Raw genomic sequence first — 11,632 nt, 5'->3', positions numbered from 1 at the left:
GTACAGTATACAGAATAACCTCATGGTCTACGCTACATTCTACTGTATACTGCTTAACAATTAAGAAAGCTACTGAGGCTCATAAAAACACATGCCTTGCACTTTGTAAACTTTGGAACATGTTTTGCACTGTTTATTTTTGCAGTTCCTGCTCACTCCTACTATGGCTGAAAGTCTGACAAAACTTTCACTGTAATTCTCTATTTCAGTGCATTGCACTACAGCAAACTGGGCAAACAAATGGACCAGTAGAGCAAACACAAAAATAACAAGTCCATCTATAAAGTGAAACCAGAGACTGTTTCCCATTAAACTGCAAGTGGTAAAATAAGAGATATGATGTGTATGAACAAAGACTGTATGAAGCAATTCAAACATACTACCAACAGAGCAGTGTCTGGAGGAAGATAATGCATACAACTGCACAGGGCAATTTTCAGACCGTTCTACAGCTCTCCCATTAATTTTGCAAACTAAATAATGTGGTTTGAAAGCAATGGGTAATTCAAGACACTCCAAAACACTAGTATGCCTTCTAAGAAAACAAGATGCTACTTACCAAGTAAGGACCAGGGGCCCAAACCAGATTGTGAGAATACTTCATTTCAGCGTGAGAATGGGAAAGAAGGACAATGGGTCAGGCAAAAACCAAGAACTTGCAATTTCCTTCTCCCAGACTAAAAGAAACCTCTTCAAATGCACTGTACAGTATGTACTCTGCATCCAGAACTGAAAACATAGACTTAACTTAAAAACATCCAACCAACCAAAAGAAGAGAAAGAGAAATTATCAACCACTTCTTACAATCCAAAGGCGGAAGACTGAGCATGGGTTTTGTGTTACCTTGAAGGACTCTCCTCACTTCAGTGTATGCCCCCTTCCTCTTTCTTGCTCATTCTCTTTAGCGTGGATTAAGATGGCCGTCAAATCTAGATGATACTGAAATTTTTGTAAAGCCTCTCAGTGGATTCAAACATCTAAAAAGATTAAAACTTTTGTGCCTAATTGGACATCAACTTTCTGAGATGAAAAGTTAGTGGCGGGATGAAAACTGTCCCTATTATTGGATACAACTACTGTTCCAGTAACAATGACTCACGCTGAAAATATTTTTCAGATATTGCAACTTACTGCTAACCTCTGCCTGGTCATCTCATGGAATTAATCCAAACTCTCACAAGTAACTCTGTTCTAAATGGCTTGATGTTAAGTAAAACTCCAAAATATTTATTGCCAAAATACTTTAACCCATCCCAACGATCGATACTCATACACACTGAAGACTTGGAAGAGTATCTTCTTATTTTTTCCATAAGAGAAATGTGAATGTCTGAAATCAATTGAACAATGATTTATTTTGTTTCTGCATACAAAATTAGTTGAAAATAACTACTTTTTAAATTTAGATCAACACTTAGTAACTTATTCTATGAGAATTTTTTGAAAAAGTCGACACACGCACACACACAACTGCAACCTATTTTCTTCCGTCTGTGCTTGAATCAGAAAATTTAAAGGGTTAAGGATGATCCCCAACTTGCATGAAATTCAGCTCTAACTTGATACTGTAATTGCTGTCATCTCCCTTTCATGCCTATTTTTCTATTTTATGTTTTCTTCCACTCCTGTTATCTGTGTATAATAAAACTTAGCTGATAGTTTAAAGGTAACATGATTAATTTCACCATTTCTAACAAAACAGTGCAATGATCACACTATACGTACGGGATTCATCCCCTCCTGAAACTCAATTAGTTTTTAACACAAAATTTAGTTAGAAAAGTCAAAATGGACAAAATTCCACCTGTATCTGCTATAAGTAAAAGATAGAAAGTTGAACACACACTAGTAGACCAAAGGTTTTTAAGGTTGCTTTTAGATTTCCAAACATTTTCATATAAAATAATCAATAAAAATTGAAGTTTATCCCCTTCACATGCACCCCTTACCCCTCCCCACCATCACCTGCCTATGTCAAAAGTAACTTTAAACTTACACTCCTACTTGTCCCCCTGCCTCCTCGATTGCACATTAAGACATTGACTCAAAAGAACAACACAATGCTTCAAGTATGCTTCATGCCAATCGTCAAAAAGAGTCATAACATTACTGAAAAAGTACACTTGTTCTTGGGAAGCCTGAGAAGGACTTCCTGCAGAGTATGGTCAGACACCACCTTAAATAAGAAAAAAAACCCCCCAACCTAATCCATATCCCACCCTCTCAAAAAGAGTAAAGTGTAAAATTTTCTTTGGACTTAAAGAAACAGTATTAAGATTTATCATCTGAATAAGAAATAACCCCAACAGGAATTCAGTTTTACAGTGCTGCACAAACTGTGCACATGAAACAGTAAGTCATACAGCTACTACTGTTCAGCTCTACACATAGAGACTAGAAGTGGCATACAAGCATACACATGACATACTGGCCTGTCCAGAAAAAAAAAAAGATACAGTCTTTAAGGCTGGTAAACCTGAATAAACCCTTGCATCCAGAAGTATGTTTTCAATTCTTTTCTATTTTCATTGGAGGATTTGGACTTCTAATAGAAGGGTGATGGTTTCATTAAGAAACCATCAGCAATATGAGAACATGGAGCTTTGATGTGAAACTGAGTACACATCCTCACATTTGATCATGTATAAACAAGGATCCTGATTTTAAGCAATAATGGATGGTACGAAATAATACTCATTTTTCTAGGTAAGAAAACCTTCTGGAAACACAAGCAGGTTATCAAACAGATATCAAAATCTGAAAAGTGTAAAAAGCATATATGTGTGTGTGTATATATATATATAGGTGCATGTATACCTGTATATACACACACACATATATGTATGTATTTATTCCAACATGTAACTATATAACAATTTTTTTCCTTTCAAATAAAGCGGTTTAGTTTAACAGTTGTAAAAAAATCCAACAAAAACAGAAACAAAACCCCAAGACAAACAAAGCAGACCATATACTATATGATCAAACAAAATGTTATGCAAACAGTTTTATGGTAAGAGAGTCACACACTGGCAGCAGAGGAGTGTCAAAAAATCATAGTAATAAATAGCTCCAAATTAACAATTTTCTACAACATTTCCTTAGAAGACAGGACCAGTATTTCTTCTGTTGTGATGATCCTGCAAAACAGCTTCACTCATATATATTTAATTTTATAACATTAGAACAGACACAAGAATGTAGACTGAAAAAGATGCTGGATTCAGGACAGTATACATAACATTTTTTGTTCAAAGTCCTACTGGTTTATTCACTAAGGCTAAACAGCAAGTCATATGATCCTATTTGGTGCATTTTCTACCATGGTCAAGATCAATAAACAGATAGAGCCAAGGACCTGCGGTCCAACCTGCTGTGGTCCAACCCACTGTGGCAAATGGGAAACACAATATAGGACCACTGTATAATCCCCAACTTTGTGTCTTGTTTCCTGGAACTGCAGAAGCAGAAACAAGACTGTAGTGTTTTAAGTGACTACAGAAACATAGCAAGAAGTGGCATTTTAACATGAATAAGGGTACTAGGCCTGTGATAGTACTGCATCAAAAAAGCACACATGGGACTCCACTACTTGCAACATCTGGTAGTGTCATTCAATGACTCGTTGACTTTAGAATGCATGTATGCAGTAATAAATAGATCAGTTATGTAGTAAGGCAGTGTGCTGAACATGCATTCATCTTGTGGACTAGGACACCACAGAGAGATACATGATACCATACACATTCATTAAGACTAAGTATGTTTTTGTGTGTTTGTTTTTCAAGGCTATCCAGGCAAATTCTTCCAGAGCATTTTCTTCTTAAGAACAGAGGTGCTCTGAGTCTTGTCACTTGTCTTCTCCCTTATCAAGAGATGATGACTGGCTTTAAGGAAAAATAAAGCTGAAGGAGGTTGTTTCATTTTTCCCCCGTTTTGGTTGCATCATTCTGAATGTTTCATTTAAAGAACAGTTTTTGATGCAGCCAGATGCTGAATCCTCAGGAGTTTCCAGATGTTTCCAGGTAACTCTGTAGTTTACGGACTGTGGTTTTGTCCAGAGAGCAAAGATCAAAGTCAAACGTTGTGTTTGTGATATGAAAGTGTCCAGTTTCTTCTATGAGATTTACTATCTGAAAGGAAAGAAAATATGCAGTTGAAGATTTCAGGAGTTTCACATGCCCACTGAATGTATTAATGTGCCACCAAGTATGGCATGGAAGGCATAAAACAAGCCCAACACTTGCAGGTTAAACCATTATTCTTGTCAAATAACTTTCTTCCTGACAAGAACTATGGTCCAGACCACAGTATCTAGTTTGTTGCTGTTGTTGTTTTGCTTTAGATCATCATCACCCATAATCCCAGTTTAGCCATCTGCTCTTCTAGCCAACACGAACATTGGGAATATAGTTTTCAAATGTAACACCCTCTCCAAGCCCAAACAACTAAAAAAATCCAGGTAGATGTCTGTCTGGAATATTTATGTGTGGGTAGCTGCTAAGCAGGTTACTTCAGAAAACAATTGGCATAAGCCTTTCTGCAAGCAAGGGAAAGAAGTAAATCCTTATAGGATTTAGTTCACACCAAAGAAAAAAATGTATTAAAGAGCTCTCATATCAACTGTTAGTTCACATACTAGCAGTTATTTCTTGAGTAATGGACTTGAATTGAATTTTTTCTTTTTAAACCAAATCACCCATGAAAGACTCCTACCAATGGCAAGATAGAGACAGACTCTTTTCAGTGGTTTCCAGTGATAGGACAAGAGGCAATGGGCACAAACTGAAACATAGGAGGTTCCCTCTGAAGATCAGAAAGCACCTTGCCACTGTGAGGCTGACCCCACTGGCATAGATTGTCCAGAGGGGTTGTGGGGTCTCCATTCCTGGAGATATTCAAAAGCTATGACCTCCAGAAATCCCTTCCAACCTCAACCATTCTACAACTCTGTGAAATCAACAGTACATATCTAACTTGTGCCTTTTAACATTTTTAGTCTCTGAATTGCAGTCTAAATTTTTTTAAGAGTGGTCATACTCAACACTGAGTTGCTGTAACAAATAACTCAAGCTATGTTAAGTTCTAGCACATGCAGTTACCAAAAAAACCCTTCAGCATCTTGGAAAGCGCAAGCATTATTTGTTGAATACAGTTAATGCAGTGCCAACACACCATGCCTATGAATCTCTTATGTGCTGTTGCATTCCAAGGGACAGACATCCCAGCTGGGCACACAGAAGGGCACCCCATCCTGAAGCTGGCCTCTGAAAAGTGTTATGGACTGACTGAAAATTGCTCTTCTGCTTAGTCTTTCCAGTCATCCCTTCTGCAACACTCAGGCTAGGCTCAATGTCCTGTTTGCACTCTTCAATGCGAAACCCATTTAGTTGTAGGGCTTCCATATACACCTCCACTGAAATGCTACTGCTAGATATTTCTTGCTTGTTTGAGCTTTATTACTCCAGCTGTAATTCCTTTTCCACAGCTGGAGGAGATACAGATATATGCACACATGGCTTACAGAGCATACCTTAAAATGACAAATCTGGCAGGAATACACCAACTTGTAAAACAACAATGAATTTAAACTAAATCTTTTGTAATTTTCTGCTCCCCATTTCATTACGTAAGATGTGTTCTCAGATCACAAAAGAAAAGACTATGTTGATGATAAATAAGTTCATATGTATTGTAAGGCATGGAATGACACAACATAGAGTGGCTTAAACAGAATGGAAACAAGATAAAATCATAAGGGAACTGCCCATTACCATAAAAATCTCCCCTTCCAATCACATCCCATCTTCCAGGTTGGGGAAAAGAAAAATGTTTAAATTGGTTTGCAGTTGTCCAGAATTCTGAAAGTCCTTAGGAATAATCATGCTCTTAGTAACACTTCATTTAAATCTGTGCCTCTTAGCATTAATTTTTTTCCATATGGGAATTTTTAATCTAAAATTGCCAACTTCATTTATCCACTTGTTGATTCACAGACGGTAACACTTTTCCATCTCCTACTGTTTTACAATTAGTACGAGAGAGAAAAAAAGTCAAATGGGACAAAACCGATTGCTACCAGAAGGAAACTTTGATACGTGTTATTTGTCATTCTAACTTTTGGCACTCTCTTGAGCCTCATCTAAAAGAGAAGCTAAAGAGTCAATCTGGACTCCTTTTGCAAAGTTAGGAACACAATCCCAGGCTGGGTCTCTGAATATCCACTGTGTGACAGATAAATGGCTGCACAAGTAGTTTAAACAAGCCAAAGCCAGGAGGATGGGGCTATGCTGAACAACTCCGTGTAAAGCCTTCTTAACGTTATAGTGAAAGAGTACCACCCCTCATAACACCCACAGCAATATACATGATTTTAGAAATAAAGATTACGTAGGTGTTAATACATGTATTTTTAAACAGCACTGTATATTTTAAAAAATTGATAAGCACTTTTATTGATCAGGTTCTACTTTGGGCTTTTAAGCTCTAGGCCAAGGGAAATATAAACATTTTAAACATATCACTCATCCAGCCCTCAAGAAATATAGCCAGTATGTCAGGGCACCTGGTAAATCAGACTGAAATGAACCTCAAAAGTTTTAATGGATGTACAAAAATATATCAAGATAAACCCAGACAGCTCAATGAAAAACACCTGCCTGTGTGCCAGCCAATGAGGAATTCATGACTTATAGTATTAGCATGCACATTCTTATGCTTTTCAGAAATACTTGAAAAAGAATAAAAGCTTGAGATTAGCTGCCAGGAAGTCTGACAGTTATAATATTAAAAACGCAGCATTAAAATGTTTTATTCCAAGAGCTCAGGCTGCAAAGAACAAAAATACCCCATTTGTTCCTGCTGCAGTAAGCTTTCCTTTTCTGCAATAATGTACATCTTGTTTACATAATGTCTCTCCAGCTCATTTTCATCATTATCGATCATAGTACAACTATTTATCTCCCTTTAAACAAGCAAGTGAGTGTGTGTGTTTAAGGAAGTCAAAGTGCAACTAATGACATAGTCATTTTTCAATTTATGGAGGGTTTTAGACCATTTGATAGTTTCCAGACCTGCAAGCTGCCCCTTGCAAAAAACTCTCAGAAGACAGTTGCCATCTCAAGTTAAGCACCTTGTGGACATGAGCAACATAATTTTCAACGCTACATGCTCCGAATTTCTTCTTTATGCCTGCACTTTCTAGTGCACTGACGCTGAGGAGATTTTTCACCAGCTGCAGACATGAATTCTGATGCCTCAAAGTAAGAGGCAGCCTTACCAGAGATCTTGTCGCCTTTCATGGGGTCATGCTAACACCATCTGCACTGAAAATACAGAGTTAGGAACGCAGCTTTAGCCAGCCAAATTTGAATATATGGGACATGCAGCATTAATATCTGATTGCAGATTCAGTTATCCCCACTATTTCACTGCAAATCACAGAGTAAAAAAAAAAAAAAAAAGCCTTATCACTGCAAATCCCAAACCCTTTCTTTACAGTGAGAGAGGTGAGAGACATTTCTTTTTAAAATGTAATTTCAGACCAATTTCTGTCTAGCTGTGGTCAAATATTCACATTAAAAAATGCTCAGGTAATTCTGATTCTCACAGGACTTACTTCTTGGTCAAGTGTTCTTTTTCACCTGCCTTCTCCCTCTTTGGCAATGCTTAGATATCTATAATTTTACATCAGGATTACTTAGATACATATCCAAGCACTTGCAGTTCAGTACCACATTTCTGTTGCCTCCTGTTTTTTTTTTTTTTTGTGAATTTATTTCAGCTTCCTTTAACAAAGTGTCTTCAGGAGAAATGCCACTCTGGGGAAAGAGCCACATTCTCAAATAAATACATTTTTCTCATGTCCAGCTGGGTCACATTCCTATTTGTTGTTAGGCCTATAAGACTTGGTCTTAAAAACCAAGATTGCAAAAACCTGTCCTGCCCTTTTCACATCCCTCAGCAAAAGTTTCAAAAGCCAGTGCTTTTCAATGATCAATGCCTTCATCTTCTTGCAAGTCCTTTCTTTAAAAATTCCCCAGAAGTCTGTGGGCAGCAGACTTTGAGATTATTACCTTCCCTGACATAAACTAAGGGGATGAAAATCACGACTCAGGAACACACAGCATCTCTACCACCATTCCACTTCCAAACCGACATTGCCTTTTAAACTCTTGCAGCTATTTACAATTTTCTGTTGCATATTTTTGTACTCAATCCCTCTTATCACTTAGTAACCAGCATCCCTTTCTGCAGCTTTATCCCTTACCCTCCTGACTTTTGTACTTCCTATAGTCTCTATATACTTTGATTTCTTGGTCTAGAAGTTTCACATTAATTCTTAAGATCTTTCTCAGCTCTGTACTCTTTTTATTTTTGTGCTCACTGGAAGTTATTTCACAGTAATTACATAGCTGCATAGAGTAAGGACATTTAGCATGGGATGACAGTTTATTTGTGATGCAGAGAAGCACTGATTCTCTGCAAGTTATCCATTCAGTATTATGAACATATTTCTGTAAACTAATAAAATCATATGAATGAATGCACTGCAGAATATTGAGGGTTTATAAGACTTTAAAACTAAACTGTTTTATTTGTTTTATAACAGCATAAATTATCTGCTAGTGCAGACTGGCTAACAGACAAGTGGTGAGTAACTTGGCTCTTGCGTTGAATTCTGGACCAGGACCACTGGGTTACCAGCTACCAGTGCAGAACTGCACCACTGTCTCAGCCTGCGCAGTCTGGCCATAAATCCAGCTTTCACCGGGGCTACACCAACAGCCTGCAGAGCTTAGGACTTAGGTGGTTTCATGTGAAATTTTGAAAAAAACCCCACATATTCAAACCCTTTTATGCAAAGCAAGGGTAAAAACAAGCAAGAAATGTTTGTGGAGTTTTTCTTTTTGTGAGGGTGGTCTAGCAGTGGAACAGAGTCTTGGAGGCTGTGCTGTCTCCATCCTTGGAGCTTTTAAAATCCTGACTGGAAAAGCCCTGAGCAGCCTGATTTGACCCCACAGCTGAGCCTGCTCTGGGACTAGAAAAATCCCTTCCAATCGGAATTCTTATACTAAGAAATATTTTCCAAGCAGGTAAGATGGTTCAAGTTGAATTCATGATCTTCTTCTCATCTGGTAGCATTTAAGTGTATTTGGCAGAGAAGACACATTTACCTTTGCTAGAAAAAAGATGGGTTCATCCACTAAAGCTTCTTCAGTCTGATGTTACTGTTATAATCTGCTTCATGGGAATTTACTAACATAAGGAAAAACTGTGTGAAAAGAAATATAACTGAGCTGGAAAATTAGAGTATCCTATTCTGAGTAAGTGAAAAAAAAGGTATATTCTTGCACATTTTAAACTAAAGGTAGACTTTTTTCCTAAGTGTATTTATCAGACAACAGAAAGCATTTGTTCATTGACCTTTGCCTCACAACTTGTGTGAAGTGTATAATTTAAATACTGTAGTCCATGCCTTCTCACAGCACAGTGTTTAATTAGTTGTATTATAAAAATTAGGTTGATGTACAAACGGTGCTGTCTTGTTTCCTGGGAAACTGTTCTTGCAGACTGTTTCCCTTTGTATGGAGTGTGTGCAGGCTGTCGATACAGCCCCAGTGAAAGCTGGATTTACGGCCAGGCCATGCAGACTAGGACATCAGCGCAGTTCTGCACTGATAGCTGGTAACTGTAGTCCTGGCCGCAGAGGCCCACCAGCAGTGAAACCATTCGACAGCCATGCCTGGGCTAACTGGGGAAGTAAATGCTCAGGAAGCAAAGCCAGGGCATGAATTTACAATACAGTGGTTTGTTCAGATGCACTTTCTATGTGAACTCTCTAAGAGTTAATGAATAATGTAAAGTGGAGAGGGTCTTGAAATGCCTACCTTTTAGTCTCCTGCACAAATTATCCAACGCAGGCAAAATTTGCCACGATTCTGAAAGTGTGTTTTATTTCCCTTTGTAGACAAAAGGGAACTTGGGAAAGAACAATACATTAAATATAAAGGATAACCAATATGCAGCATTATGTATCATAACTCATGAAATCTGACAGAGCTATCAGAATTCCTCGTCAACTAAGAATATCCTCAATCAAGGTTTTCCTTTCACTGATCTTTCATTTGTTTTCTCATCTTTACCTATATTGAGCTTGAACTAACAAACAGATTAATGCCACGGCCTACAAAATATTTTTAACACACTTATCCAAGCACTGATAAATTTGAGGAGTAATTGCAATGATTCAGAAGTGACAAAAATTTCCATCTTTACAACATGTCCACAACTGGCACATAATTTTGCTAAACATAATAAAACCATCTGTGCTGCAACTGCATCTGCTTTGTTAGCAGATAGTACCTGACAATGTTGCCCAAAACAAAGAATACTATTCTTTGTTCTTATTATTGCATAACCTTTCAATCAATTTGGAGCCTTCTTGGTTTATGTATTTTCATATTTTACTTCTTCAATGACTTCAGATTACTCGATGAATATATTGTGTTTTCACACAAAGTGAGTTTTGCTTGAATTCCGTGCTTCCTGTTTGCCATAGAAAACATCTTTAATTGTTTCTGAGAAAATGTCAGTCCTTTTCAGGAAAAAAGCAACAAGATTTTTATCAAGTTATGGTGCACTGCTGTATCCATTCTCCCATCCTGTTTTCATAATTATTGATACAGTATGTTGACAAACATAAGAAAAATTTATCTCGGGGAATTTTTACACATTCTATAAATGGTGTTGTCACATTAAATAACAAATTAAAAAAAAGCCTAAGCTGCACTGAAAGTGGTAATGGGCTGTATAAGGATTTTACAGGTTTGAACGTATTAAACCTGATTATAGAGTTTTAGATGAAGGGGAAAAATAGATGTGACTTCACAACTTCAATGAGCACGCTGTGATATTGCATGAGAGTGCTCCTCACCTGCTGCAGTATATGTCTCTCTCTCAATGTCATTAATCTTCTGTGGAGCTCTACTAGTTCATCGAGATATGCCTAGAAATAAATCCCCCCCCCCATAAACAAGTTGTTAATTAAGTCATAGCTATGTATTTCAAAAATTTCAGATGTCTTCAAAAACAATACAAATGAAAATTTTATTTTAAATTTTCTTTGACCTAAATTTTCAGGAGTCTGGTTTTCTCTAGCTTAATGCAACCCAAATATAAGCTTTTGTGGGTTTTCTTAAATACTTCATGGCAATGAAAATCTTATTAGGTGGTCCTTTGCTGTAGAAGATAATATCTATATCTCAACTGTGGCAAAAAGTGTCAAACAGACTGGGGATACCAAAACAGCATCTTTAAAACACATCTCCCACCTTTCCCCATGAGATCCAAACCTAAAGGCTCACAATGAAATCCCTCTCTTTCTCTAAAGCTACTTAATTAACTTTCTGTGTCAACAGGAAGATATTAGGTGGGAAGATCAAGCATGGGAGATTCCACTGCCGTCCTTCCTGGGATGCCAAACATGTCTCACCTCTCCACCCAATTATGAACTTTGTCCTTCAGCCTGAACCATCAGAAACCTTTTTTCTTTCAAGCAGAGAGAGATTCAGCATCCAGCTTAAGAAAACAAAAAGCGTACTGATCAGGCAACTGAAAAACTAGCAACTG

The 11,632-nt window shown here is 37.4% G+C and overlaps 1 protein-coding gene across 4 annotated transcripts in view; it reads right to left on the bottom strand.

The window, feature by feature from the left end:
• Positions 1 to 1,337: 1,337 nt before the first annotated feature.
• MLLT3 (MLLT3 super elongation complex subunit) overlaps positions 1,338 to 11,632 on the bottom strand; it is a 119,708-nt gene continuing 109,413 nt past the window's right edge. For 3 of the 4 annotated variants that reach the window (XM_065861728.2, XM_071802589.1, XM_065861725.2), the window contains 2 exons: positions 10,938 to 11,009; positions 1,338 to 4,134 (listed from right to left, as the gene is read on the bottom strand). In XM_065861728.2, coding sequence (XP_065717800.1) covers positions 4,003 to 4,134; positions 10,938 to 11,009 — 204 coding nt within the window. In that variant the 3' untranslated portion in view covers positions 1,338 to 4,002. Of the gene's footprint in view, positions 4,135 to 7,280; positions 7,327 to 10,937; positions 11,010 to 11,632 lie in introns of all 4 variants that reach the window. The other variant, XM_065861727.2, reaches the window with a different exon arrangement.

This window comes from Patagioenas fasciata, chromosome Z, assembly GCF_037038585.1.
Source record: "Patagioenas fasciata isolate bPatFas1 chromosome Z, bPatFas1.hap1, whole genome shotgun sequence".
Classification (NCBI taxonomy): Eukaryota; Metazoa; Chordata; class Aves; order Columbiformes; family Columbidae; genus Patagioenas; species Patagioenas fasciata.
This window is presented reverse-complemented; position numbering and strand designations above follow the sequence as displayed.